The sequence below is a fragment of the Drosophila novamexicana genome, unplaced genomic scaffold (assembly GCF_003285875.2).
Source record: "Drosophila novamexicana strain 15010-1031.04,08,12 unplaced genomic scaffold, DnovRS2.1 tig00000462-arrow-pilon, whole genome shotgun sequence".
Taxonomy (NCBI): domain Eukaryota; kingdom Metazoa; phylum Arthropoda; class Insecta; order Diptera; family Drosophilidae; genus Drosophila; species Drosophila novamexicana.
In genome coordinates this window covers 4,584,160-4,610,444 of record NW_020824806.1, presented here as the reverse complement: position 1 = coordinate 4,610,444, position 26,285 = coordinate 4,584,160, and the positions used below count along the sequence as shown (strand labels likewise).

The 26,285-nt window shown below is 38.2% G+C and overlaps 1 protein-coding gene across 6 annotated transcripts in view; it reads left to right on the top strand.

Annotated features, from left to right (window-relative positions):
• The window catches only part of LOC115760834 (cAMP-dependent protein kinase type II regulatory subunit), a 41,427-nt gene that overhangs the window by 2,709 nt on the left and 12,433 nt on the right, over window positions 1-26,285 (top strand). For 5 of the 6 annotated variants that reach the window (XM_030702368.1, XM_030702369.1, XM_030702370.1 and 2 more), the window contains one exon: window positions 25,027-25,247. In XM_030702368.1, coding sequence (XP_030558228.1) covers window positions 25,034-25,247 — 214 coding nt within the window. In that variant the 5' untranslated portion in view covers window positions 25,027-25,033. Of the gene's footprint in view, window positions 1-24,104; window positions 24,187-25,026; window positions 25,248-26,285 lie in introns of those variants that run through there. The other variant, XM_030702372.1, reaches the window with a different exon arrangement.

Here is a 26,285-nt window from a genome sequence, read left to right as displayed (position 1 = left end):
CGGTATTATTCCCATTCAGTTGTGCCCGTCAGGCAGATTCCTTGCATGTCCGCACGTTTCCTACACGAGCCGCAGCGTCTTATTCCATTTGGCCATTGGCCGGGGCGTTTTATTGATTGTGTTGCGCACCCGGCACAGAACAGGCCAAGATGAATGTAATACATTATTCGAGCTTAACAGTTCCCGTGCGCGCGATGGGCAGCTTTCATTTAGGCTCGAACGGTAATTAAGCGTGGAGCATATGTAAAGCACTTTAAGAGCTTTGTATGTTTTTTCCTTCTTCTCTTTTTCATAATGCAGAAGCTTAAAAAGTAGCAAGTGACAGACAGAGAGAGAGAGAGAGAGAGAGAGAGAGAGAGAGAGAGAGAGGGAGAGAGGGAGAGCACATATATATTTTAAACATATTTCTTATGTCCTTTAATTAAGTGGAGGGTTTTATTGAGGCCTCGTAATAAGTCATGAAAATGTTTTTTTTTTCCTTGTATGTTTGCCGCAGCTCAAAGGCATTTTTATTGACAGTTGCGCCGGGAAAGGGGGGGGGTGGGGGCACAAAGGAGCCTTACTGCCGTGTGCGTGTGTGTGTGTGTATTACGGGCTTTGCCATTGACAAGGGTTTTGTGTTGTTGCCTTTGCTGCTTCCTCTTGCTCTACATTTTCTTCTTGTTGCACGTGAAAATCCCATCATGAAGACAAGACCTGGTCCTTTGTGTGTGTAGCCTGTTGTAGTTATTGCCTTTATTACTTTTTCATTTCTCTTAGCGTTCAATTTTCTCGGTTTCTTTCTTTCTGCCTGCCTTTTATTGGGCTTGCCTCTTCTTTGAATTTATACATATATTATTTCATTTAGCTGCTGCGTGCGTACCAAAAAAAAAAAACAAAAACAACGACGAAGGAAAAATTTCGAATTGTTTTTCACACAGGTGAAAACAATGTACGAAAAAAACATGTTTTTCTTTTGTGCAACGGCGAACTTTCCGGCGCATATGCGAATTAATTTCGGGCATAAAGTTTACACCTAGCGATGGGATCAAAAATAGAAACGAACAAGCACAACACACACATAAAATTGTAGCATTGCGCTTAAATAAACAAAACCTCGAAAGGCCAACAAAATCTCGAGCTAAACGAGAGCTAAGTACAACGCGGCGTATGTGCAATAATTATACGCGCGCGCGCGCGCGTCTCTCTGTGTGCGTGCGTGCGTACGTGCGTGTGTGTATTTTGCTTTACCTGGCCAAAAAGTTAATGCGTCGTGGGGCTTAATACAATTTACCTGTGGCCAAGTTGATTCAATGAATTTAATAAACTTAATCAAACTTAACAGAACTTAACTGAACTTAACTGAACTTAACTTTTATTAATTAGTTTTCGTTTGCCAGACTTAAGCCTAATTTGACTAGCTAACAAACAAAAGCAGTCTATTAATAAAATTCAAAGTTGCTATTTTTGATGAATTATTTGTAAATATTCACACACACACGCACACGCACAAATGTGATAAAAAATGATTCACAAATATTGCGCATAATTTGCAATTTGTTATGCATAATAATTGGGCACAGTTTGTCATCTGATTGTTGGCCATTTATTGCGTGGGAGTTGGGCCAAATAAAAACACAACAAAACGCGTGACTAACGGCAGTCAGCCAAGCATATATATTGATTATATGTACGTATATATCCACCCTCAACGCCATCGCATAGAAAAAACACTATTCGAAAAGTTCTTCAAAACATTTTTAGACAGCTCATAAAAATCCGTTTAATTGCCTTGCCATGAGGTAAAAGCCACACGAATTTGGCCGAAATGAAAGCGACGACCTTCAGCTACAGATCCAGTTACTCTCTGGACAAACCAATCACCCACCCACACTCCTACCCCACTTAGTTTTTCATTTGCCAGCGGCAAAGCAAACAATTCACAAAGTTCATCAATATTTCCATCTAATTTGCGATTTATATCAACAATAGATAAAAGCCAAATTAATCAGGCCAAATAAATTGGTTTGCCAGTTAAAAATATTACAACTCAAACAAACTCAACAAATGGAATTGCCAATGGCAAACAGCTAAATAAATAGGCCAAAAGCGAGGCTTTTCGGCCGAAGCAAGTCTGAGCCGAAGATCCTTGCAGAAGCTTTGTTAACAGTTTACAGCCACATGCTTAGCTCGTAATAATAATAATCCTTAAGATACATTAAATTAAGGCTTTCGCAGGCTTGAATTAGTTTAGTTTATATTCTTTAATAAACGCCTTTAAACCGATTTGTTTTGGAATATTTCTGACCAGCTCTTGCCAACCTTTTGCTGTCATTTGATTGACACCCAAGATTTACAGACAAAATCCAAATTAATTCCCCATAAATTTAAAGCACACAGCTCTTGAAGCTTACTCTAATGAATTTTACTCTTCAGTTGTTCACATGCAGCATAAGATAATCCTCTTTTGAATGCTTCATTGAGTTGACAGCCAAAGGCCGTCCCTCTTCCTCTACCGTCGCATGTCATGCCAGACAAAGGGAAATGTAGCTCTAAGGCTTACATCTAGCACATTTTAATAGAGTCCAAGCTTTCTATTTGGTGCTTGTTGTATTGCATAATAGAACTCTTCGTTGGGGGTTAATAATTTATGAACTTTGTCCCAAGTCAAGAAAACTGATTAGAAGGCAACTTGTAAATTGTTTATGCAGCTTACTCGGCAGGCTTGTGGACATACTCTACATAGTCTGCCCACCTTCAAGGCGAGACTCATGCTTTGAAGATAATATAATATCTCGCCAACTAAAGATAAGAATACAAAGTAGATAAATTTCATTAGGCACTATTACGTGCTGGATATATACATATATGTGTATATATATCTATTGCTCGATAAGGCGAGCACGTGAGCTAGCCAATTCCCAAAGCAATTGCCTGACACATTTAAGCCCCCGAACAGATTGCGTATACGCCGTGTTAGACGGGGCCAAGACAAGAGCCAATAGCAAACACTAAATGACTTTTAAAAGCCAATTAACGCACGATATCTGCAGCTCATGACATGCCAATCTGGCAATATGGCAATATGGACTGTCAATATGTTCGGCATGTCAAATCGAACCAAAAAAAAATATATATATCGGTCGATATGTCGCACGCCCGCACAACAACTTTTTGACAGTTCTCCGCGTTGCTGTTGTTGTTGTTGTCGGGCCAGGGAATAAAATTGAATTTTGTGTTTGCCACTTCTGGACGGCTTTTTTTTTTTGTTACTGTTGCAGCATTTTGTCCCCATCGCGCTGCTTTTTTTATTAGCAGTAAATTAGACTTTGTGTCGTCGTTCCACTTACAAAATGTTATAAATATAAGAGTACTTGCACGAGGGCCCCTCCATGACTCGTGCGGGTTTTCCTTTCCTTTTTTTTTTTATCAATTTTCCCATCATTTTTGTGCTCTATACACTTGAGTTTCGATTCAAAATCCAAATTGATTTGTAATGTTTGATTCCCGGAAAATGGAACTCTAGTTCTTCGAGCGGAAATCAAACATTTTTTCCCAGTTACTGACCCAATTATGTTAATATGCTGTTAAGGTTAGCAATTTGTATCTCAGTTCCTGGCAATTCTGAAGACAATTATCTAAATCAAGGACGTTTCTATGCCAGCTTAGAAATCCTTATGAGATTCTGGGAAATGTAATCAGTGCAGGACCGCAAGGAAATTCGGTAGAGCACAATATTTCCAATGAAAAAGTTGCCATATTTTAGTTGTAACTGTTTCGATTTCAAAGTCGATCAATTTTTCAGGGTGTGCTATCGATAAAAGCCCTTAAAACATTTGTTATCGATAGTTTGACAGCACTTTTGTATATATATCGCCCATTTGCCGCCCAGATATTATCATCGATTGTTGATTATTAGTATCGATTAGGTGCACTATCGATACTATTGAGTCGTTATGCAACACTACTGCACTTTTGAAGTTCTCTTCCACTTATCAAACAGCCCTCGCAGCTATACAAAATACTGTCGCTTTGTGTGTCTTCTGCGCTGCTTTTATGAAACGCATAAATTTCCAGAAATATATATATATATATATGTGCCTAGACACATTTATATATTTAATAAAAACTGATGCATAAAAACGAGAACAAGTAATGAAAAAATAAAAAGCCGCCCACACATTGCCGCACAAAATTTGTGAGAATATTGTTTTTGTTTTTATTTTTATATTAATTTATTTTTTGACCCAGTCAGCGCGAGGTGAGTCGCAGACTCAATTTTAAACTCGTTTGCATACTTTTGCCGGTGACTGTGACTGTGACTGTGCAGTATATCTGGCCGGTCTAGTTGGTCCGATAACTTATCTACATTTGCGCTACTTGACGCATTTGGCGAGTGCCTAGGCCCCCCCCCCCCCCCCCCCCCCCCTTACCCATATCGCCCCCTTGTTGCGTCTCGTCTGTCTTTTGATTTGGCCAACTTTTTGCTTACTTAATTTAATGCTTATCAAAAGTCATATGCAAAGTTTATATAGAGACAACTGGTGACGTCTTTTGGTCAATCAACTTGTGACGGTTTCTTGGGGTGGGGATTGTAAGGGGGGAGGGAGGGAGGGGAGGTAGTTTTAATGACACGCTGCAAAATTTGTGGGCTAATTAGAAAAACTTTCATAGAAAACTTTTGACTTGCTGATTGCAAAACTTTGCACTTTGCGCTGCGTCTGAGCTGTGCACTAAATATATATATATCTGTATGAATGTGTGAGTGTGTACATCCAGTGATTGAATGACTGACTGACTGACTGACTGACTGACATTCATGACATTATCAGGCTGTGGTTTGCAGGGCGCAAAACTTTGCCTTTAATCGATTTAACAATTTGCCTCAACGGCTGCCCCAAGGCCAGTTTAGATTGTTGTTGTTGTTATTATTTTTATTGTTGTTGTTGTTGTGGGGGAGGCAAACATAAAAGTCAAAGGCATTACAACAGCTGTGTGACGTCAATTGCCCAGACTCTCGCCCCATAGCCAATTGCGCTCCAAATGCAAATAGCCATAGCCAAAGATAAAGTTCAGTTCACTTCATCTCAGCCCACAAGGGAGCCCAAAAGCTTAAATAAGTGGGCGTAGCTGTACTTATGAATAGTCATAGGTGTTTTTTTTTCGATTTCTATGTGTGGGCTGAGCTATATATATGGTTGCACACTTGACTTGTGTGCTTTATTTTACAGCCAACACATTAATTAAAACTCTAGCTGTTCACTTTTCATATATAACAACAATATCGCTTACCGCTGAAAGATGTTGACTTTGGTTTATCACTGCTCCAAATCTTGCAAAGAAAGCCAAAACAGTTGAGCTGAAAACAAAAAAGAAAGTCAATTTCTATAGTAATTTATTAGTCAGCCTGCGAAGCTTGTAAACCGTTTAAGAAGAACGCCAAAAGAGACGCAAAAAGAACATAAAAATTAGTTCCAGATTCTGCGAAGCTTGTAAACCGTTTAAGAAGAACGACAAAAGAGACGTAAAGAACATAAATATTAACATCATACCCCAACCTCTAACAAGCTCTTATTTAAATCATGAGTATATAAACAAACTGCTTGAGACTGTTCAACAATTAAGAAAATTCGGGTTATTATGCAATTGTCTGGCTGTTCGGCCAGTAAACGTTTAAGTATGCCGCACAAAGAGGAATCAGATCAACTAAATGTGCCCGCACACCACCAAAATAAACACATATTAAGAGAATTTATTGAATAATTTGAGCACTTACAATTAAACCAAAAAAAAAAAAAAAATAGAAGCTAGACTAGAATTTCAAGCGAACCATAAACTGATTTAGATATTGCTGCTGTTGAATGTGCACAGCTTTTTGTCATTCTGATTTAATGGTATATACATATATGTTTGGGCAATTGATGTTGCGAACTGCTGTCTGTTTGTTGTGACAGCCACATTTGCCAGTTGACATTTGCCCGTTTGCCATTGGGCGTTAACTGTGACCAGCACCTATCGAAAGTTGGCTAAGCAAATTATGGCCAGGCTGGCCTGACAGTGGCTGTCCGTGTGGGCTCCTGGCTGGCTGCTGCTGTTCTAATCGAATTTGTTGCCTCGCACTTGCAACATTTCGTGTGCTATGCATTTTAAGTGCGCCCCAAGCATTAAAGCAATTCAATTTAGGTGCGGCGCATAAACTTGTCCCAAGAAACCCTTAAGAGAACTTTAATGGACTAGATGCTTTAAGCGGCACTTAAACGTGCTGTTTAATCAATTTTAACTACCTCATGGTAAATATTTAACATGAACTGGACAGTTTGTAATGCATTTATGCCTTGATATGGCAACATCGAATAGCTGAATACGATTTAAACTAAGTGCTAAACAGCCCTGATAACTCCTCTCAAGCGAACTTTTGGAGCACTTAAATATTTAACATGTATTTATGAATTTATATATCAATACCAATTCAAGTATATACTTATTTACAATCATCTACCATAGAAATAACTCATGTTGAATATTGATCCTAAGCATGAGCTTGTATGCATTCCCGCATAGATATGGCAACGCCTGATATAGAAACTACAATTCTGAGCCGCTCTGCCAACTCGTTCTTCTAATCAAGGCGTTGCCATATTTGCCTACAAATTCAACGTTTCGCTATCATGGACCCAACATATTTAACTACCTGTCCAAAAGTTAATTTATGCCAATTAACATGAACTTTGTCAGGCAATTGAGACCTAAATTTAGACCTAAATCGAGTTTTACTTAAGTCCTCTGCTTACTCTACTGCATATTTGATGAGCGTGAAATGAAAATGATAAGAACAAAAATTTTACGAATTTTTTCGTGGCATTTTTCTTTGTGTCGTTGCCCAACAAAAAGTATGTTGATTAGTTTTTTTTTGTCCGTCGCCTTTTCTTTGGCAAGTTTCTTAAAAAATTGACTTTCATTGTTTGTTTAAAATTGTTTGCTTGTGCTTACGACTTTGTTATTGTTGCTGCTGCTGTTGTTATAATATTTTGTTGGCTGCTTGTTAAAAATTGTCACAAGTTTTTTGAGTGTGCCGCCTTGTTTGCACACTTCTGTTGCCCTTTGCCCTTGTCTCGCAATTCCCATCAATTTTGTGTGTGTGTCCAGAAAAAAAAAAGGTTCAAATTTCATTGTTGCTGCTATCTTGGACGGCTTAAAAATGTTGCTGCATGTTAAGATGCTTAAAGTGCGGTAAATTTGTCAAAAGCTGTGCGACCCAAAGCGACCGCTCTGGAATAACATTGAACTCGTGCTCTCATCTCCCTCCACTATGCCCTTTCAGTGCACAGTAAATGAAGCCCTTAAACTGGAATTTTTTTTAGTGCATGGGCAAGCGCTTGGGTTCACTTTTTCTGCGTAGACTTAAGCTTAAATGCAAAGCTAATGCCTTCACCTATACACATCTGCATGTATTTATCTGTATACATATATGTATGTTGTGTATAGAATCTACTTTTTGAATGAGGTTTTTATCGATTCAGCTTATCCCTTACTTAACCCAAACAAGCGTAGCCAACCTTAAGCTGATCCCAGTCTCTATTAGTATTTATTACACATTAAGGGTATGCCTTTTTGTCTTATTGCAAAATTATTTAAATAAGCGCAGCCAACTTTAAGCTGAACGCAGTCGCAATTAATATCGCTTAAGCATTGGAGATATGCTTGTATTAAGATGCCTTAATATTCATATTAATTTATAACAATTTTATATTATTTTAATTAAAAGTGTTGCCAAATCTTTTTAAATAAGCGCAGCTAACTTTAAGCTGAACGCAGTCGCAATTAATATCGATTGCACATTAGGGGTATGCTTGTATGCAAACGCATTGATATCAATATGTAATTAGCTATTATTTATGTTGTTAATATATTACATTTTGATGAATTTGTTCCGTATTCTGTATGATGTACATAAAGAGTCCATATTGAAATCATTAAATCGAAGCGTTAGAGTTCGGGGTACCCAGAACTGAAAAACCAACTAAACGAAAACTCGCCCACACATGTTTTTCAAGTATACAAGGTCGTTTTCTTATATGGCCTAGGTTATTTAAATATTTATGATGCCAAATAGATAATAGCTATACAACTTTGTGTGTGATTTTCATTAGAATTTTGCTTTGAAAATTTGCCACGCGCAACAACAAAGTTGTGTGCGTGTACGTGTGTGTGTGCGGGTGTGCGTGTGTGTCCCATGCAAAAAGCACTTCAAACTTTTCGCAGTTAAGTCAACAAAAACAACAATAATGACAGCACACACACATGTATTGTATGCAACACGGCCACGCCCATACGCCTTTGACCAAGGGACAATGAAAAGTTCGCAAAAAAAAAAATAATAAAATAAAATGGAAAAATGGCAAAGCTGTTGTTTGTGGCATATAGGTAAAACTACAGTAAAAAAAAATAAAAATAAATAAGAAATGGGAGCGTAAGCGACAACTTATGTTTATTTATGGGCACATATGCTGCGTGTCTTTGTGTGTGTGTGTGTGTGTGTGTGTGTCGTGTGTGGGTGGGTGTGGACGTGTGTGTGCACATGGCATTTACACCCACCCACACGCAAACACACACACATTAAGCAAAACTGGCAGATGCACTTTGTTGTGCAAAAAGCGCAACATGTATTCCCTTTGCATAACCCTTTGGCATACGCCGACCTGATGGGATGACATAACTATCTATAGTCGAGCGTTAACCAAAGCTATTTATATTAGTGCAGCTTCATTAGTTCAACAACTAACTTAAAGTTGGCTGCGCTACTTTAGACAAACTGCCCGATAGGTTAGAGTTATCGATATGCGATGAATTTGTCTGCGCTTTGTATGAGAAGCTCTTATATATATAAAATATATATAAAATATATAAAAATACACTCTATTTCACAAGGCATCTTCTTAACTATTAAATTTGGTTGCGCTAATTTAGACAAGCTGCCCGATAAGTTAGAGTTATCGATATGCGATGAAACGGCGACCAACTTGAAGTTGGCTGCGCTTTGTATGAGAAGCTCCTCAATCGAAATTAGAAACTTCTCGTGAGATAAACTATCTCTGTATGTTTTATAAGGCATCTTCTTAGCTATTAAAGTGGGCTGCGCTACTTTAGACAAGCTGCCCGATTAGTTAGAGTTATCGATATGCGTTGAGGCTGCGATCAACTGGAAGTTGGATGCTTCAAAATAGTTGGATGCTTCAAAAATCTGGCAAAATAAAAAGTAGAAAGAAGCTTCTTATTAACTTTTGAAATTATTCTTCTATATTCCTTGAACCACACAATCGATCAATCTATCACTAAACAGTTTATATAATCATTTCAACCATTTGATATAAAAGAAAAGTAATAATTTGATTGGATTTGCCTGATAAATTGTAAATTAGTTGAAATGAACAATAATTACGCATGTTTAAGCAAAAGCGAACGATTTCAATATTAAATATTTGCTGGCTATTTATTTATTTGCGATAGAGCGTTTCGACCAAATCTCTTTTAAATGATGCAATTAATTTTTTGCGGTACTGTACAAACAAATCGTTGGCCATTTGTTTGGCAATTGTCTGAGCATTTCGGGCTGTTCAAGCTGTTCTGATGTTTAGCAGCCAGCGGGTTAAGTGGCCATAACCGCAAACGCATTTGGCTAGCAGCAACACAATTTGTTCCCACTTCTCGATATATGTATGCAAACATATATGACGTCTCGCACCCATTCGAAATGGGCTAAAATAATGACATTATGGGTTTGGGCACATGTAACTGGCAGAAGGAGGCCGCTTCTACACCATATGTTATATTTATACCGATTTTGTCTAAGTCTTAGAAATTATTAAAGCTAGAGAGATTTGATTTAGGCTTCTTCTATTTCTGGTGCAATACTAGTTTCTTACAACTAATCGATAACTTTTTTATTGAATCGCTACAAATCGTTATCGCAACCCTGTTTAAGTGCTTATCTGGAATAATCGATAACTGTTCACAAAATCAATAAAAAACCTGTTTTTTGTGCATATCTTGAAGCTTATTCTTATAGAGACACATGCACATTATTTTCATTTCATATATCCACATATATATCTATATATATATATATCTACAAGATCGCCTATATTTTCATTAAATCGATAAGCCTTCTATCGATAAGTCTTCTACCGACATGCCTTCTATCAATAAGCCTTCTATCGATAGTCCTTCGATGCCGCATTTAAGCTATGTAAACTTTTTGAAATAAAAAATTCATTTCCCACTGTGTTAAAAGTATTTTTTAGATACACGGTATCTGCCAGTCGGGCAACCCCTACTATAACAATTGTCTCTTTCTTTCTTTTTGTTTTGTGCAAAAATAAGTGCGACAATTTTGTAGATTTAAATATTTAAATATGCATATGGCGAGTGTTTGTCATGTAAAATGGCCTCTACTTTAATTTATAGCTGTGGCAAATGTCACTCGAGCGTTGCAAGCTTTTGTTGTTCATGTTGTTGTAGTTGTTCTTGTTGTTGTTTAATGTAGTTGTTGTTGTGACAGCTAACATTCCATTTGGACGGCATACGATATCTTTACGACTTGGCACAGTTTATAATGTGGGTGAATTGATTGCAGCGGGTATTAAACGGGGTGTGTGTGTGTGTGTGTGTGTGGGGTCTGAGTGATGTGTTGCCAGACTGGTCTGCATATATTACACATATATTACACATGTACATATGCCTATATTTATTGTTTATTCAGTTGCGCTGTCCAAAAGCAGCTAATCTGAAGTGCAAATTCAAATGCAGTTGCTGCCAACACTCGACCAATGACAGCAGCAGGACACACACTCAACACACGCACACAGGCACACTTGACGTCAGCAGCCACAGCCTTGGGCACACTTCCTGAACACACACACACACACGGCCTGTATATAGAACTTCATGTGTCATCATGGGCCTGACATTAATGGGCCCGGCTAACCAAGCGGGAGGAGGTAGCCGGTTTTCTGGCCAAGTTAAGTGATTTCCAATGCAGTTGCATTTGTCGTGCAAGTCATTTGCATAAATGTACCGCAAAATCACAAAGTAGCAACAACAACAACAACAGCAGCAATAAAAACAAGTCAAATGTTCGGAAAAACAGCTAAAAATTTAGGTTTGTTTAGCACATTTTGCACATTAACCCACATGCAAAAAGGAAATGGTTTGCGTGTGTGTGTGTGTCGGTATGTGTTTGCCTGTCTGTGTGTGTGTGTGTGTGTGTGTGTGTGTGTGTGTCTATTGTTTCGCGCACGGCGGCCATTTTGCATGTATATATATATGGCCCAAGTCGAAGGCAATTGCCAGCTGGCATTTTGCATAATTATCCATAGAGCTGGGCGAATTGTTTTTTTTATTTATTTTTTTTTAGTGTTTTTTTTTTCAGCAATGCCGCGACCCAGTTTTTTAAGCAAATTATAATTGAGTTCGTACTGCTGAAAAATAATTTTGCCCTTAGCTTGGCTTGTGCCTTGTCTCAAGGCTTGCATATGCCACAGTGCTAACGCAAAGTAATTTTAGGGATATTCAGGAAGGAAGGAAGAACTATTTTATAGCGCTGGCTTCTGCTCCAGCTTGAAACTGCATTTGAATTTGGCAACAAACATGTTTGCTTGTAATTCCAGTTTAAATATAGTTCTTAATACGCTTCCATATTTTTACAGCATTTTACATTTGATTGTGATTTGGCTTTTGTGCTTTGCATTATAGCGGCATTCATATTTTAAAATCTGTTCTCAGCTATTTTTAATTTTGATTTTTGTATAAATTAATATTTAAAGTTTAATTCAATTTTAATAGAATTGACGATAATATTTAAAAGGCTCTCGTATAAATAAATTTTTGTTTTTTTCATAAAATAGTTCTCTTCTGCTGCAAGCAACGTTTGGATTAAGCTTAGCTTCCCTTATGTGATACTTGCAAATAAAATTGCATTATTAACTTCTGTTTAAAATGCACTTTACCGACTTTCAATAGTTACAATAGACGACTATTGTGAATGCTTTGTGGCTCTAGCTGGCCTTGTTGTTAAATCTTTAAGCACTTGCAGACGCTTTCAAATGGCAATGAATAGCCTATATGCAACCAATTTGTGCTAATTAGCTAAAACAGTGCCTAAATACAAATACAACCAAAAGCAATTGATGCTGACTGTGTGACTATGTGTGTGTGTGTGTGTGTGTGTGTGTGTGTGTCTTAGCTCTATTTGTGGCTCGCAGCGAATATTGAGCGCATAAATGTATGCTACACTAATTGCTCGCTTGTATTTGAGTGTGTATCTGTATTTGCTGCTCTCTCCCTCTTTCTCGCTCGCTCTCGCTCTCTCTCTCTCTCTCTTTCTCTCTCTCTCGCACACGCACTCTAAAATTCACTTGATATTTATGACTGTGTCTTGCTGTTGTTATTGCTTTTGTTTTCGAGCCTTGTTAATGACCAAACAAAACACTTTTAATTATCAGCACACACACGCACACACACACACACACGCACACACACACACTGACACATGGGCATACCTTTCGGGGGTCTTGTTCGCTTCATTTATCGACTGAATGTCATGCCATGTCTCGAAAGCAAACGCAACCAACTGAAACTTATGCTCTGTGGGCAATCTGAATGTCTGCCCCAGCTCCCGCCACGCCATTATCTGGGCCCAATTGCCATGTTGTTAATTGCCAAAAAAAAAAAAAGAAGAGAAAACCAACAGGCAACAATAACAAGCAGAGGGCAGGGCTCATGCGCGAGTTTAGCTGGCTTTATATTTCTTGTACGTTTTTTTTTTCGAGGTTTGTTTGTGCTCAGCACGCGCCGCTTAACAGCCACGCGCAGCAAATTTACCAAACAAGTGGGTTTAAAATTAAACGCAGGCAACAACAACAACAACAGCAGCAACAACAACAACTCGCAGAACATTTTATGGCAGTGCGTCGTGTAGATAAACGTTTTGTTACAGCACATAATCGCCGTAGATGCTTGTATTTAGCAACATAGATACACAGACACACAGATACAGAAGCCTTTATGTGTGTGGGTGTTTGTTTGGTTTGCCTTTTAAAAGCAGCTGCTTTTGCCTTGTAATTGCACTCTAATTTAACGCTAATGAGCGCCAAATCATTTGCCTAGCCAGTTTGTCATTCCATCATCATCATCGAGCACAACCTCATGATTATCATCTCGTTTTAAAATAGGAGAGGAATGCAGGGTCTGGGTTTTCAGCTTTATGAAAATTATGCGTAGGCACTTTTGCATATTTCAAGCGTCTATTTATTTATAGCCTTAGCCTTAGCTCTAGCTTCATCTACATCTTTTGTCTTTGGTCGCAGAGGGCAAAGGGAAACGGATGCCGGTTGGGTCTCGGGTTTACAGCTCCCCGGGCAAGTTCAAGCCAGTTGCAGCTGGCGGCTCAGTCGCCCGCCCGTCTTCGTTGTCTGGCTTTTGTTTCAAGGATTAGTTTTAAAAGCATTAACTTTGCGACCAACTTTCTGCTAAGGTCAGGCGCATTAAGTATGAGATTTATCAAGAGAGGATAGCCAGTCGCTGCCTTGGCCTAAAACTGTCACACAAACTTGCCTTTTAATGCCCAATACTAGGTTATTCTACAATGTGCGTAAGCTTCAAGGATATACAGTCTATTAAATTATGTCTGTAGAAACAGCCTAAGTTTTTCTATATTAAAAAAGCTAAGACAAGCCAAGACTTGATATGAGTTCTAGATTACTATTTTCACTAGAATATATAGAAGAAAATGCTTATAGATTACTTTTCATCGATAACATAGTTTAAATAGTTTGTATTCTTATTATCGATACTTATATAGAAGAAATGAGTTGCAGAATTTCCAATTTCCAACGATTCCAAAACGGACAGCCATCGATAACATAGTTTCGATAGTTTGTGCTTATACTATCGATATTATATTATGGAAAAATAGATAAGTTCGATAGCTTTTTACTTAACTATCGATACTATATATCGATGAAACGAGTTCTAGGTTTTCGTATCCAATGGTTCAAAAAGGCACGACTATCGATAACATAGTTCCGATAGTTTGCGTTTCTACTATCGATACTTTATAATGGAAAACATGAGCTTTAGATTATTTCGATAGCTTTTGCCCAAATGGTTCAAAAGGGCACAACCATCGATAACACAGTGTCGATAGCTTGTAATCTTACTTTCAAATAAATTATACACTTCTATTCCGAATTTCCTTCTGAATGCGCTTAATCCTAACTCAAACTTCCCTTTCTTATTTGATTTCCACAACCAAATTTGTGTTAGTTCAATTTTAACTTGAGCTCATATTAAATTTTCAGAAATCTCGCATTGAATTTACGATTTTATTGAACTGAAATAAATTTAACTTGCCAGACAATTTTATGCGACATGGTTATGTGATGATGAATGAAAATACAAAAAAAAAAAAAAACAAAATAAAACCCAAATGCTACTGCCTTGAAATACTGCAAAACGATTTTAAATCTTATGCTTGCGAGATCAAAACCAATAGATTATAAAATAATTGAATCAAAGGCAAAGACAAAGAGCGAACGAGATGGCAACAGAGTTAACGTCAAAGGTTAACTGACAAGTCGTCGTTTTCATCGACGTCGTCGTCGTCATCGCACGCAATCAAAAACCGAATGCGAACAAATTGCGTTGAATTGACAACGAAATGTGATATATACAAGTCATTGGACAGCCCGTTGCCGCCTCTCCAGTCCAATTTCTGACAGCAACTTTTACTGTCTGCTCTGAAATTCAATTTGACAGCAACAGCTTTAAAACCTCTTTCCAAATGACTGTTTCGGTGCCTCTATTTGTCTGCCTACCCATACTCCACTCGCTTTTGGGGTCGGGTTGAGTCAGCATTTAGGTTAAAGGCAAAATGTTAATGCCGGCAGAATTACCTGCTACACCTCGCTATCTGTCTGTTAAGTCATTTCGCAGCCTTTTTCATTCTTCACTGGTTACCCCGTGCTGTATACTACACTTTTTTTTGATACATTCTTCTTTTTGCCTTCTCAGTACCTTTCAATCGTTACACTCTATTCGCTATATGTTTCGCCCTTCTCGTTACCCCCTACTCGCTATACGCTGTTGCCATATACCCCCTACATATTACTCGCTACTTTCTACTCGGTACTCGCCAATTCTTCTACCTCTTAATGCATACTTTTCTATACCAACTCTTTACCATCTATCTCTTACCTATTCGTTACTTCCTACTCGTTACTTTCTACTCGCTATTCGTTATTCCATGCTCGCTACTCTCAACTCCGTTTATTCCTACTCAGTCCTCCCCATCCGTTACCCCCTACTCGTTACTCATTACTCGTCGCTTATTCACGTTGAGCGTGTTAATAAATCAATACCCAGGCGTCGTATTTTGACAAACATTTCAAGCTGATAACCTTTTTACTTTCACACCGCCGGAGCTGAGGGCCAGCACACACCTTGAATACACACGCTCGCACATACATGTACACACACTCACTTATGCACACACAATGCAAAAACAAATAAGCATTTTGCCATTAAAGTTGCGTGACGAGCTGAAATTTGCGCCAAAGACTCGCGGGAGTCGTTCTTTTGCTTCTTTTTATGTTTTTTATTAAGCTCCTCTGCTACAATCACATGTGTGTGCGTGTGTGTGCCTCTGACATTTACGGTTGTTGCGCTGCTCGCTGCTGTTGCCGTGTGCCCGTCTCTGGTTTTTGAGTTTCAGGTCTCAGGCCCTCGCATCTTTTCTGCTTTTGCCTGGGCGCCTGGAAGTATGCCTCGAAATTGCTTTGATGCCGCGCTCATGTGTGCGTATGTGTGTGTGTGAGTACATTTGTTAACGTATGTGTGCGTCATTTCTGTTGTCACAATGAACGAGACGCGTGTTTTAGCGTGGCGACGGCTTTATGGTCGGGCCGAGTTGCCACCCACCACTCAGGACAGCTTTTGCTTGACTTGCGGAAAATTAAGTGCTTGTCGCAGGGCAAAAGCGAATTCTTTTTTTCTTCTTCTCTGCTTGCCACTTTGATGCATTGACCGGAAAAGACTGAATGCAAAACACAGTTACCCCAAAAAAAAAAGTACGATGAATTATGGGCATATTTAGTGGGAAATACATTTAGTTAAATGTCAGTAAATACATTGTGGGAATATTAAAAAAAACATAAGCTGTTTCTTCTTTATGCAAAATTAAATTTCTTTATGAGATTACATCTTTAGTTCAAAGTCATTTTTAACAGAAATCTGGCAACGCCTAGTGACAGCTCTGGTCTAATGCTTTGAGAGCTGGCAACTCTTTTATATTACTCGCAAGCCAGATATTTACAATGACGTTTAATTAGCTTGCAACTTTCGAAATACAGCGAAAATAAGAACAGATAAAATTAAATGGGCTGCCAATTTAAAAAGCATACCGAACAGTTAATAATATTGAAAAAGTATTTTCCTAATTAGCGTAAAAGCAATTTTGCCTTAATTTATCAATCTGCAATTTGCCATTCATTGGCAAATTTATCCAACTTTTTAAGCACATGTATATTTACGTATTCTATCCATCTATATGGTATATGATATGGGCTGTTCGAAATATTGTAGCATCTCTCTGTTTGCCTCTTTTGGGGCAAAAGTCAAGTGGCAAGTGGGCCATAAATTGGCTATTTAATGGGCTTACATGCAGCATAGTAAAATTTTGTTTGCTGGCTGCTTCAACAATTGCAATGAAAATCTAATTTTAATTATGCATTTTTGGGCAGCCGCAAAACTTTGCAGCTCTGGCTGCAAAATGCCGGCCAACTTTTTAGGTTGCCACAGCAGCATTTCAAGTGCTGCCCAGTGGGAATTTTTATTTATTTTGCTGGCCATAAAATGCCATCTAGTTGTTGTTGGCCAGGTGCTGCGTCAATTGAAAATCTGCATTTACCAGCTGGCCATATCGCTTTTCCAGCATTTTTCAATTGATTTGCTTTGCACTTTACTGCAATTTCCGCGTAATGCTAATTGGCAAAAACGACTGTTAAATATTTATAAATGAAAACCATAATTATGGGGTTTATTAAAGTATTTAAATATGCAGAGCACTTTAATATGCTAACGAGCATGAATATGGAATGCATTTAAAACGCGAGCCGCACTTTCAACTAAATTTCAACTTAAGCAAACCATTAAGTGACGAGTGTCGCCTTTTTATCGCCTTCTTATCTTCAATTGGAAGTTAGTTGCTTAACTTAGACATTTATGTCTGGAAATGAGAAAAGTATTTCGCCTATCTAGCGCTATTTTACCCTTTCGTCGAGTATTGCCTAACTATCGCTTTTTGATCGCCTTCTTATCTTCCTTAAGAAGTTACCTTTACGGCACGTATCGCCTAACTATCTCCTTTTTATCTTCTTTTAGCGACTTTTATGTCTGGTAATTATAAAACTATTTCGCCTATTTAACGCTCTTTTACCTTTTCACTAAGTATCGTGTAACTATCGTTTTTTTATCGCCTTCTTATCTACCTTTATATGTTATCCTTTCGTCAAGTATCGCGTAACTATCGCTTTTTTATCACCTTCTTATCTTCCTTTATAAGTTACCCTCTCGTCAAGTATCGCCTAACTGTCGCATTTTTATCGCCTTTTATCTTCCTTTAGCGACTTTTATGTCTGGCAATTATAAAACTATTTCGCTTATCTAACGCTCTCTTACCCTTTCGTCAAGTATCGCCTAACTATCGCTTTTTTGTCGCCCTCATCTTTTATCTAACGCTCTGTTACCCTTACTTCAACTATCGCCAAACTATCTGCCCGGTGACATATTTTTGAAAAACCGCAGCACATTTGTTGAATTTGAAGTCTAATTAAAGCGCCTCGCATGCATTTCGTTTTAGCCATCGATTTTATTTGGCTCTGACATGTTTATGGCCTTTTGGCTGGCCATCAGAAAACGCTCGTATCATTGCACTTGAGTTAGTTGCTGTCCTGGCCTTCAGCCTTTCGACTACAGATACCCCCATGTCCATGTCCATGCATTTTATTTATGCGGAATTGATTTTGCCCCGCCCATATTAACACTTGACCCAATTTGAAAAGCCAACACACTCGAACTGCCTGCCATGGGAGGTCAGCTCAGCTCAGCTCAGCTCAGCTCAACTGCTGGTGAGGGGGCAGGAAGTGGAGCCAATGACAGTGTCCAATATGCACTGCTCATAATAATTAGGCTGGCCGAAATCTGGCCGCAACTGTTGCCATTTGCTGTCCACTTTGGCTAATTATTGGGAGTGTGGCCAACATTATGAAGTCATTTAAAACTTACGCACAGGTGTTCCCAATTTTGTTGTTGACGTAATTTGATAGCTGTTGCCATTTACTGTTAGCCGTTTTTACCTGCTTACCTGGATCGTACTTCATCTTCCTCTTCTTTAGCCGTTTTTTTTTCGTGTGTGGCATCTGTTGCCGCTTTTGTCTTCAAGGTCGTGGCGCATAGTTTTCGGTTTTGTTATGCGAGACACCAATGAAATTTTGTCAAGGTCAGAAAGACACCAAAGTCATGTACGAACAATTTGAGGCATGTTAAGAGAGCGAGTTGGAAGATAAATTGGCGATATATATACATGGCTATCGTTTTTTTAAGTTGCTAGAGGAGGACCTGACGATACACTCTATAATAAATTTTAAGACATTTCCCCGTATCCTCAATGTAACTCCCATGCGAAAGGCCTTATACATACTCATACACACACACACATTGAGGCATGTCCAGTAAAAGACTTGGAAGATGAATTGGCGATATATAGAAGATAATACATGGCTATCCTCTTTTTAGCTTGTCAGAAGAGACCTTAACAATACATTTGGAAAAAATCTATAAATATTTACCCTTTTTCTTGCCCTTATCCTTATAATAAGTCCAATTTTTGCATTGGAAGATAAGAAAGCGTTAACAAGGCGATAAAGCTGACCATATGGGATATATACATATATGTATATATACACATGTATTTCTATAGATTAACTTTAAGATTTCTCAGTTACAAAACTTGTGATTTGCATTTGCGAAAAGCTTCAAATTTAATTATAGCTTGACTTTAACTGCATTTGCTCTAATCCCAATCAGGGTGAGCGCAGGGGCACGCCCAAGGGGCGTGGCCTCACTCTTTGACCGTTAAAAGCCCGCAAAAATGCAAAACCAACTGCTGATTAACGCGCATCCAGCAGATAGCCGAGAGCAAAGAGAGCTACCTGTTCCCTGCCACCTGCCACCGGCCACTTACTAAACCCAGCCCCAGCCCGCCCACCTGGTGCTTCTGCTGCAGTTCAGCTTAGATATATAACATCTATATAACTGTGGCACCAGCTACACGTAAGCCGTAATCATTTTACGCGCACATCAATTTTGTTGCACAGCTATGAAAAGTGGGTGGCGGTTGGTTCGTACGGTGGTACGGTTGGTGCGTACTTCTGGTCACAAAACGTGAGCTGCTAAAATAACCAGTGCATAGCGTATGTGTGTGTGTGTGTGTGTGGCATGTGGCATGTGGCAGCAGCACACATTAGCGAAATTACTTCAACAGATTTGCGTACACAAAAACTTAAAGTGAAAACTTTTAGTTTTACATTTTACAGATATTGTCAAGTTTGTCTAAGGTCTAGGGAAATTTCAGTTGAAAGTTTAATTAAATAAGCTCGTGGAGACGAGATGATTATCTTGAGATTGAACTAGACTAACAGAGTTGACTTGCGCTTGAGGAGAGATTTGCGTAGAGGGTAGACTTGAGACTAGACTAGACTAGACTGGAGAGTAGACTCTAGAGTAGACTCTAGAAGTGACTAGAGATTGGGGACTAGAGACTTGACCAGGGACGAAGCTTGAGACTAGGCTATAGAAAAGACTAGAGACTAGACTATAGACTAGAATAGAGACTAGACGAGAAAATAGGCTGGATATTCGACAAGTGTCTAGACTGGGAACTAGACTGGAGACTAGCCAAAGGCAAGAGACCAGAAACTAGAGAGTGGTACTAGACTAGAGACTAAAGGCTAGACACCAGAGACGAGCTTTGAGACTGAGGTATAGGCTAGACTTAAACACTAGACTAGAAACTAGAGAATAGAGTTTACAGACTAGAGACCAGACAAGTAGCTAAACATAAGCCTAGACTAGGATGGATAATGGAAGAATGGAGCAGTATGTAAACTAGACTGACATCTGTAAATAATTGAACTTCTAGGTCGTAACTGTCTAGCACATTTAATTTACATTTTCCTGAAGTTCTGACGAAATACTCATTTTATTGATGTGTTCAATTTTCATTACTTTGCAAATGATAAAATATTAAAGTTACATGCAGACTATAGACTTATACCCTTAAGAGGGTTTCATAATTTAGTTACGAAATAAAAAATTATATCTTCGACTTCATAAAATACATATACCTAGTATCGACTAGGCAGTAAACAGCTTGAAGTCGGTCGAACTATTAAATCATATAGGTGACAAGGGAAATGAAAGTCGAAGAACAAAAAACAAAAAAAAAAACATCCACTATTATATTATAATAGTTATAACCATCTGTAAAAAAAGGGTATTTTATATTGGATTAGATATCCTAACCCAGCTCTTCAATAAGTTAGGGCATTCACTTTTCGGCACTTAGTAACTATTGTAATTCTTTTCGAGTGCGCGTTGCGTAAAACTGAGCTAAATTTTAAGTTATTTTTGTGTTGTTCTTTATATCTAAATCGGATAGAAAACTTTGCGCGATTGGGCAATTAATTGGTGCCTTTACCGTTGCGCTGCCAGGCGTTGCCAGATTTGACAATTTGTCTGCTGCAGTTGCCTCAGTTGCTGCTGCTGTCTGCATGACATTGCGCATACGCCCCGTACACAAATGCAATTTACTTACCGAGCCACACTCGAATGCTGTGTCGCTTCGCTAGCTCGTTTTGCGGAACTAACAACGGAAATTGTAAGGAAATGAGCATGGCTTAAGTTTCTGTTCTGTTGGTACTTGCCAACCCCCTCTCCCACTTCCAGCCCGTTTGCCACCCGCTGCTGTCTGCCGGTGCGTGCCCTCGTGCCGTTGAAGCCGCTTAACTCGATTTCAAGCCAAAGTGCAACTCGGCTAGGGTCCAAGCAAACGCACGCAGACACAGTTTGTACGTCCGTCCGTCTGTCTGTCGCCGTGTCGCTTAGTTGTGCGCTATTTTCAGTTGTTGCTTTGAAAGCATGTAATTTATTTATGCAGTGCATTGCGTATTGCATGTAGAAGCTGAGTAAACCACCTTGACCCACTAATTGGACGCCTCGTCGATGGCGGCAACAAAACTAACAAACTAACAAACTAGTCGCCCGGCCCAGTCGCAAATAGTTTTTCTCTCTCAATTTCTGTTCAGCTTTGTTTTTTTCTTTCGCATTTTCTTGCTGCGCCTATTGAAAAAATCGCTCGACTGAATCATTTGGCAGGCAGGTGTGTGTGTGTGTGCGCGCAGCAGGTGAGAAATGCACACTTTAAAATATTCGCAAGCCCATAAAAATGCTTGAATGCTCGCATAAATTTAAAATTATATAAATATTAGTTCCATATACATAAGATGTTATTAGTTGACAAAAATATTTACACAAAAGGCTGTTTACTTTCTAGACTTTAAGTCTGCTTGAGTAGAATGTATTATTGTATCATATAAAGATATATTAAATTATTTGATTAATTTAAATCGAAATATAAATATTTCTAATACCATCAACGACACGATGGAGAAAGGGTATACAGATAGCGCTGGGAAATCACCGACCAGGTGGAGGATGATTAACACCTGCCCGGCAAGCTGTGCCCCTACTCATAGCTGGAAATTATCTGTGACTGCCCGAAAATATCTTGAAAGCAACGAAGTTATTAAAGGTGGAAAGAGTTCTATGGAGAACTCGTGATAGTCATTGCATAACACACGAAGTGATTTACGCAAAATAATAATCATGTGGCTCTGAAGGGAGCTGAGAAAAATTCTCTTCTCTAAAATGCTTTCAATAACAAAAATATCTTATGAAATCTGCGCGAACTTCATTGAAAAGCCAGCTACATAAATATGTATAAGTTTACGCCAAATATGCGTAATTATGTAAATTGCGCATTGAGATACATTTATATTGTTGTGGCCGCATCCTCAGCAGCCCGCGGCCCCACACAGCTCTCCTCAGCCTCAGCCCCCGCCCACGGCTACGAAACCTGCTGCGGAAAAGTTGCTCGAAACATTTTATTTGTCGTAATGTTGGAAATTAATTTTTGCTACTTTTGACGACGCCGACACAGGAGCTGCAGTTGTTGCCTGTTTACTGTGGAACAACACACACACACACACAACCACACACACACACACAACCGCACACTCACCCCTACACCTACGATTTGTTTTCGAGCCGAACTTTTTCAATTAAGTTCATTAATATTCAACTTGGCCTGCGGCCAGAAAGCGACGAATAAATAAATATTAAAATCAAAATTACAAACTAATAAAGGCTGCCACAGCAGCCGCTGGCTGACTGGAGGGGGTAAGCGTGAGGGAAGGGGGGATTGGAGGGGTTGGTTGTGTTTATTTTAGCCCATTTACCAACTGCCAATTGCCACTTGACAGTTAAATGCTGCTGGACATGTCCTGCACTAAGTGCTGCAACAACAGCGAGTCAGTCAGACACGCCCACACGCCTTCCCCCCTGCACCTACCCCAACCACCCACCCCTCTCACGTATGGCATAAGCATACAAAAATTGCCTCTGCGTGCAAATTCTTGGGCGAAAACTTTTAAGAATTTAATATTGCGTTCGTGCTCGAAAAAAAAATACAAACAAACAGATAATGTGATTAACCAAGAGCAGAAGGGTGCGTGGGGCGAGGGGAAGAGGGAAAAACTAAAATGAACAGAAAACTCATTTAGTGACAAATTACAAGATAATTGAAGCATTTAAATGCAAAGAATGAAGTCCTCTGCAGTTGTGCACAATCAGAAATGTCTTGTGCATGAATTACATCTGGTTAAATTGTGGTAAATTTTGTAGAGAAATCAAATTTACTATTATTATATAAGTTGGCTTTTTGGCAACCGAATAGTGAAGTTGCTGGTTCAAACCTTAGAGAATTAGATTAGCGGTCAGATTAAGTGATATACTAGACAAAGGCCAGGGTAGTTAGTGATATTTAAAATGGTAAATTATAATAAGAAAACTAATAGTTATAACAGTGAAGTTGAAAGTTCAACCCGCAGACCATCGGACAAAGTGTTATGCTAGGCAAAACCAGGGTTGGCAGAGCTATTTAAAAGGCCAATAATATTAAAAATATTAATAATAATAACAATCATAATGATAACAATAATAGAAATAATAATAAAAGCTATAAAAGTGAAGTTGCTGGTTCAACCCGCAAAGCATTAGATTAATATGATCGGTTGAAGTGTTCTAGGTAAAGAACTAGAAGGCCAGAGCTGTTTAAAGAGCTTATAATAATAATAATAATAATAATAATAATAATAATAATAATAATAATAATAATAATAATAATAATAATAATAATAATAATAATAATAATAATAATAATAATAACAATAATAATAATAATAATAATAATAATAATAATAATAATAATAATAATAATAACTATAATAATAATAACTATAATAATAATAATAGTAATAATAATAATAATAATAATAATAATAATAATAATAGTAATAATAATAATAATAAAAATAATAATAAATATTATTAAAAGCTTATAATTAAGCTCATTAATAACAACTACACATACAACTTCGAATGCTGATTTAAAAATAAAGTGCCCGCCGTAAGGGTATAAAGAGGGTATTTTAAGTGCATTATGCATACGTATATATAAGTTCAAGTATATGTAAATGTATATATATATGTCGCTTTATATATATACTGTATAAAATGTTGTCGCCCCGCTGCAGTCGCATAATTAACATGAAGCTCACGTTCTACGTTTTCGACGAACGCAGCAAGCCGGCGACAAAACTAAAAATTTTATATGTATATAAATTTAAAAAAAAGAAGAAGAAAAACAAAACAAAATTTAAACGAAAATAAAAAAAAAACGAAAATTAAATTGTGCAACGTTGAATCACGCGCCACACGATGACGCGAATGACAACCGAATGAGCTAGAGTTATGGTAATGTTTGTTGTTGTTGTTGTTGTTGTTGCTTATGTTTACATTTGTATAGCTGTTGGTGATGAGGTGTTGAATTGGGAATAGTATTGTAGCTTCCGTGGGCAGGCCGAAAAAATAATAAAATGACCCCTGGGCGCAGCCGGGGGCCACTCGACTACATAACCCGAGGTCAGACGCACGCGTGACAAATTACACAAATGGGCAGAAAGAGGCGCTGTAGCCGCTGGTGGAGGGGGGGCGAGGAGAAGAGCACACAATAGATTGCTCTAGACTAAAGCTAAGGTATATATTATATATATTTTATATATATTTCATGTGCTGCTGAATAACTTATCGTCAGCTCGTCTTTGTTTCAGCTCTCTGTTGTAATTAGTCGTAAATTGATTGCTGAGCTCTGTTCCCATGCCCTGCACTTGACACTCGAAGGAGTAGGGCAGTGGGCGAGGGGGGGAACAATTTCCATAAAATTATCTGCAAAAGAAACGTCTCTCAACGCGCAACATTTATATTTTCCATGAAATCTTATGAAACCTCCAAAATTCTTTGTAATTCAATAAAAAAGAAAACACAATTTATTTTCGGCTACACACTTTGCATTGTGAAATGCCATTGCCCGATGAACGTGTAATCTATCAATCTATTTTTAAGGCCATTAATAATAAATAAACACGCTGATAAACTCTATAAATACATATGCATAAATATAGCTGCTGACGCGCACAATCACAGACAGTTCAGTTCCATTATATATCACAAATTCGATTGGCATTTGATTTTCTAAGGCTTTAATCTATAAACACATATCTAATGTTGAATCATGTATTTATTTCGTTTCGACAGCACAAACATGTCTAGCGATTCGAGTCGCCGCATTCAGGTGCCTGATGAGCTGAAGGAGGTGCTATTGCAGTTCTCCATTGCGTATCTGGTCGAACAGCCGCCGGATCTGATTGACTTTGCCGCCGATTACTTTAACAAATTGCAGGCGAATCGGCCAATAATAGCCAGCACCGATAATGGGGCCGATGATAGTCAGAGCATTAACTCACAAGATGGCGACGGTAAGTCACGAGAGAAGAGAACAGAAGTTTATCTGAGCTGCAGTTTTAGTATATCGATGATGTTGGTATATCGATAATGCGCTCGCCAACATTTAACAGCGATTTTACCAATAACTTTGGGAAATCGACGCTATCGATAACTTTATATGATTCATACTACAGTTTTTTAAAGACTATCAAAATTATCGATTGCTATCATGATCATGATGGCAGTTTCTACCGATAACAGCGATAGTAAAAGTTATCGATTGTCACAACTTTTCGGTGGGTCAACTATCGATAGCTTCAGAGTGTTAAGGTACTTGTAGGTATTTCACCAACTATTTAAGCAAATTATACCAAATATTTATACAATTTGTATTCATGCATAAGTCGTTACATTTTAAGAAATCAACATTATCGATAACTTTATGCGATCGATACTATCGTTTACTAAAGACTCGATATGATCTTTTACTATAAACTATCATGTCCCCTTTTGAACGCATACGAACAAGATGTGAGCTTATTTGTATGTAGCTTCTGTCGATAACAGCGATAGTCACTGTTATCGATTATTACAAAATTTAAGTGTGTAAACTATCGAAAGCTTTAGAAATCGTTGGTATTACACCAACTATTTGAACACATTGTACTAAATATTTATACAAGTTGTACCATTAATTCATCTTTGTTGAGGTAAATCAATATTGTTGTTGCCTGAATACGCCTCTGAATAGCCCACAAATGAGCAATGCGAGCTTTGCGTGTGCCGACAACAATTCCTTTGGGGGTCACAACTAACATATTTCCATGTCTTGTCGTGCTTGTGCGTCAATTGTAGCCACATTTTGCTGCAGTTGCTTTTAGCGCACGATTAACTATTTTTAGTTGGAAACTTTTGGTTACTTTGTGACGTCGAGACGTGGCCACGCATAAAATAAACGCAAGGGCCCTTCGTTTTTAGCCTAAGCTCTGCACTAAATTCTAATTATAAAACTGAAAGCCAAAACAAAACCAAAGAAAAAAAAAGGTGAAAAGGAAAATCATAAAAAAAGG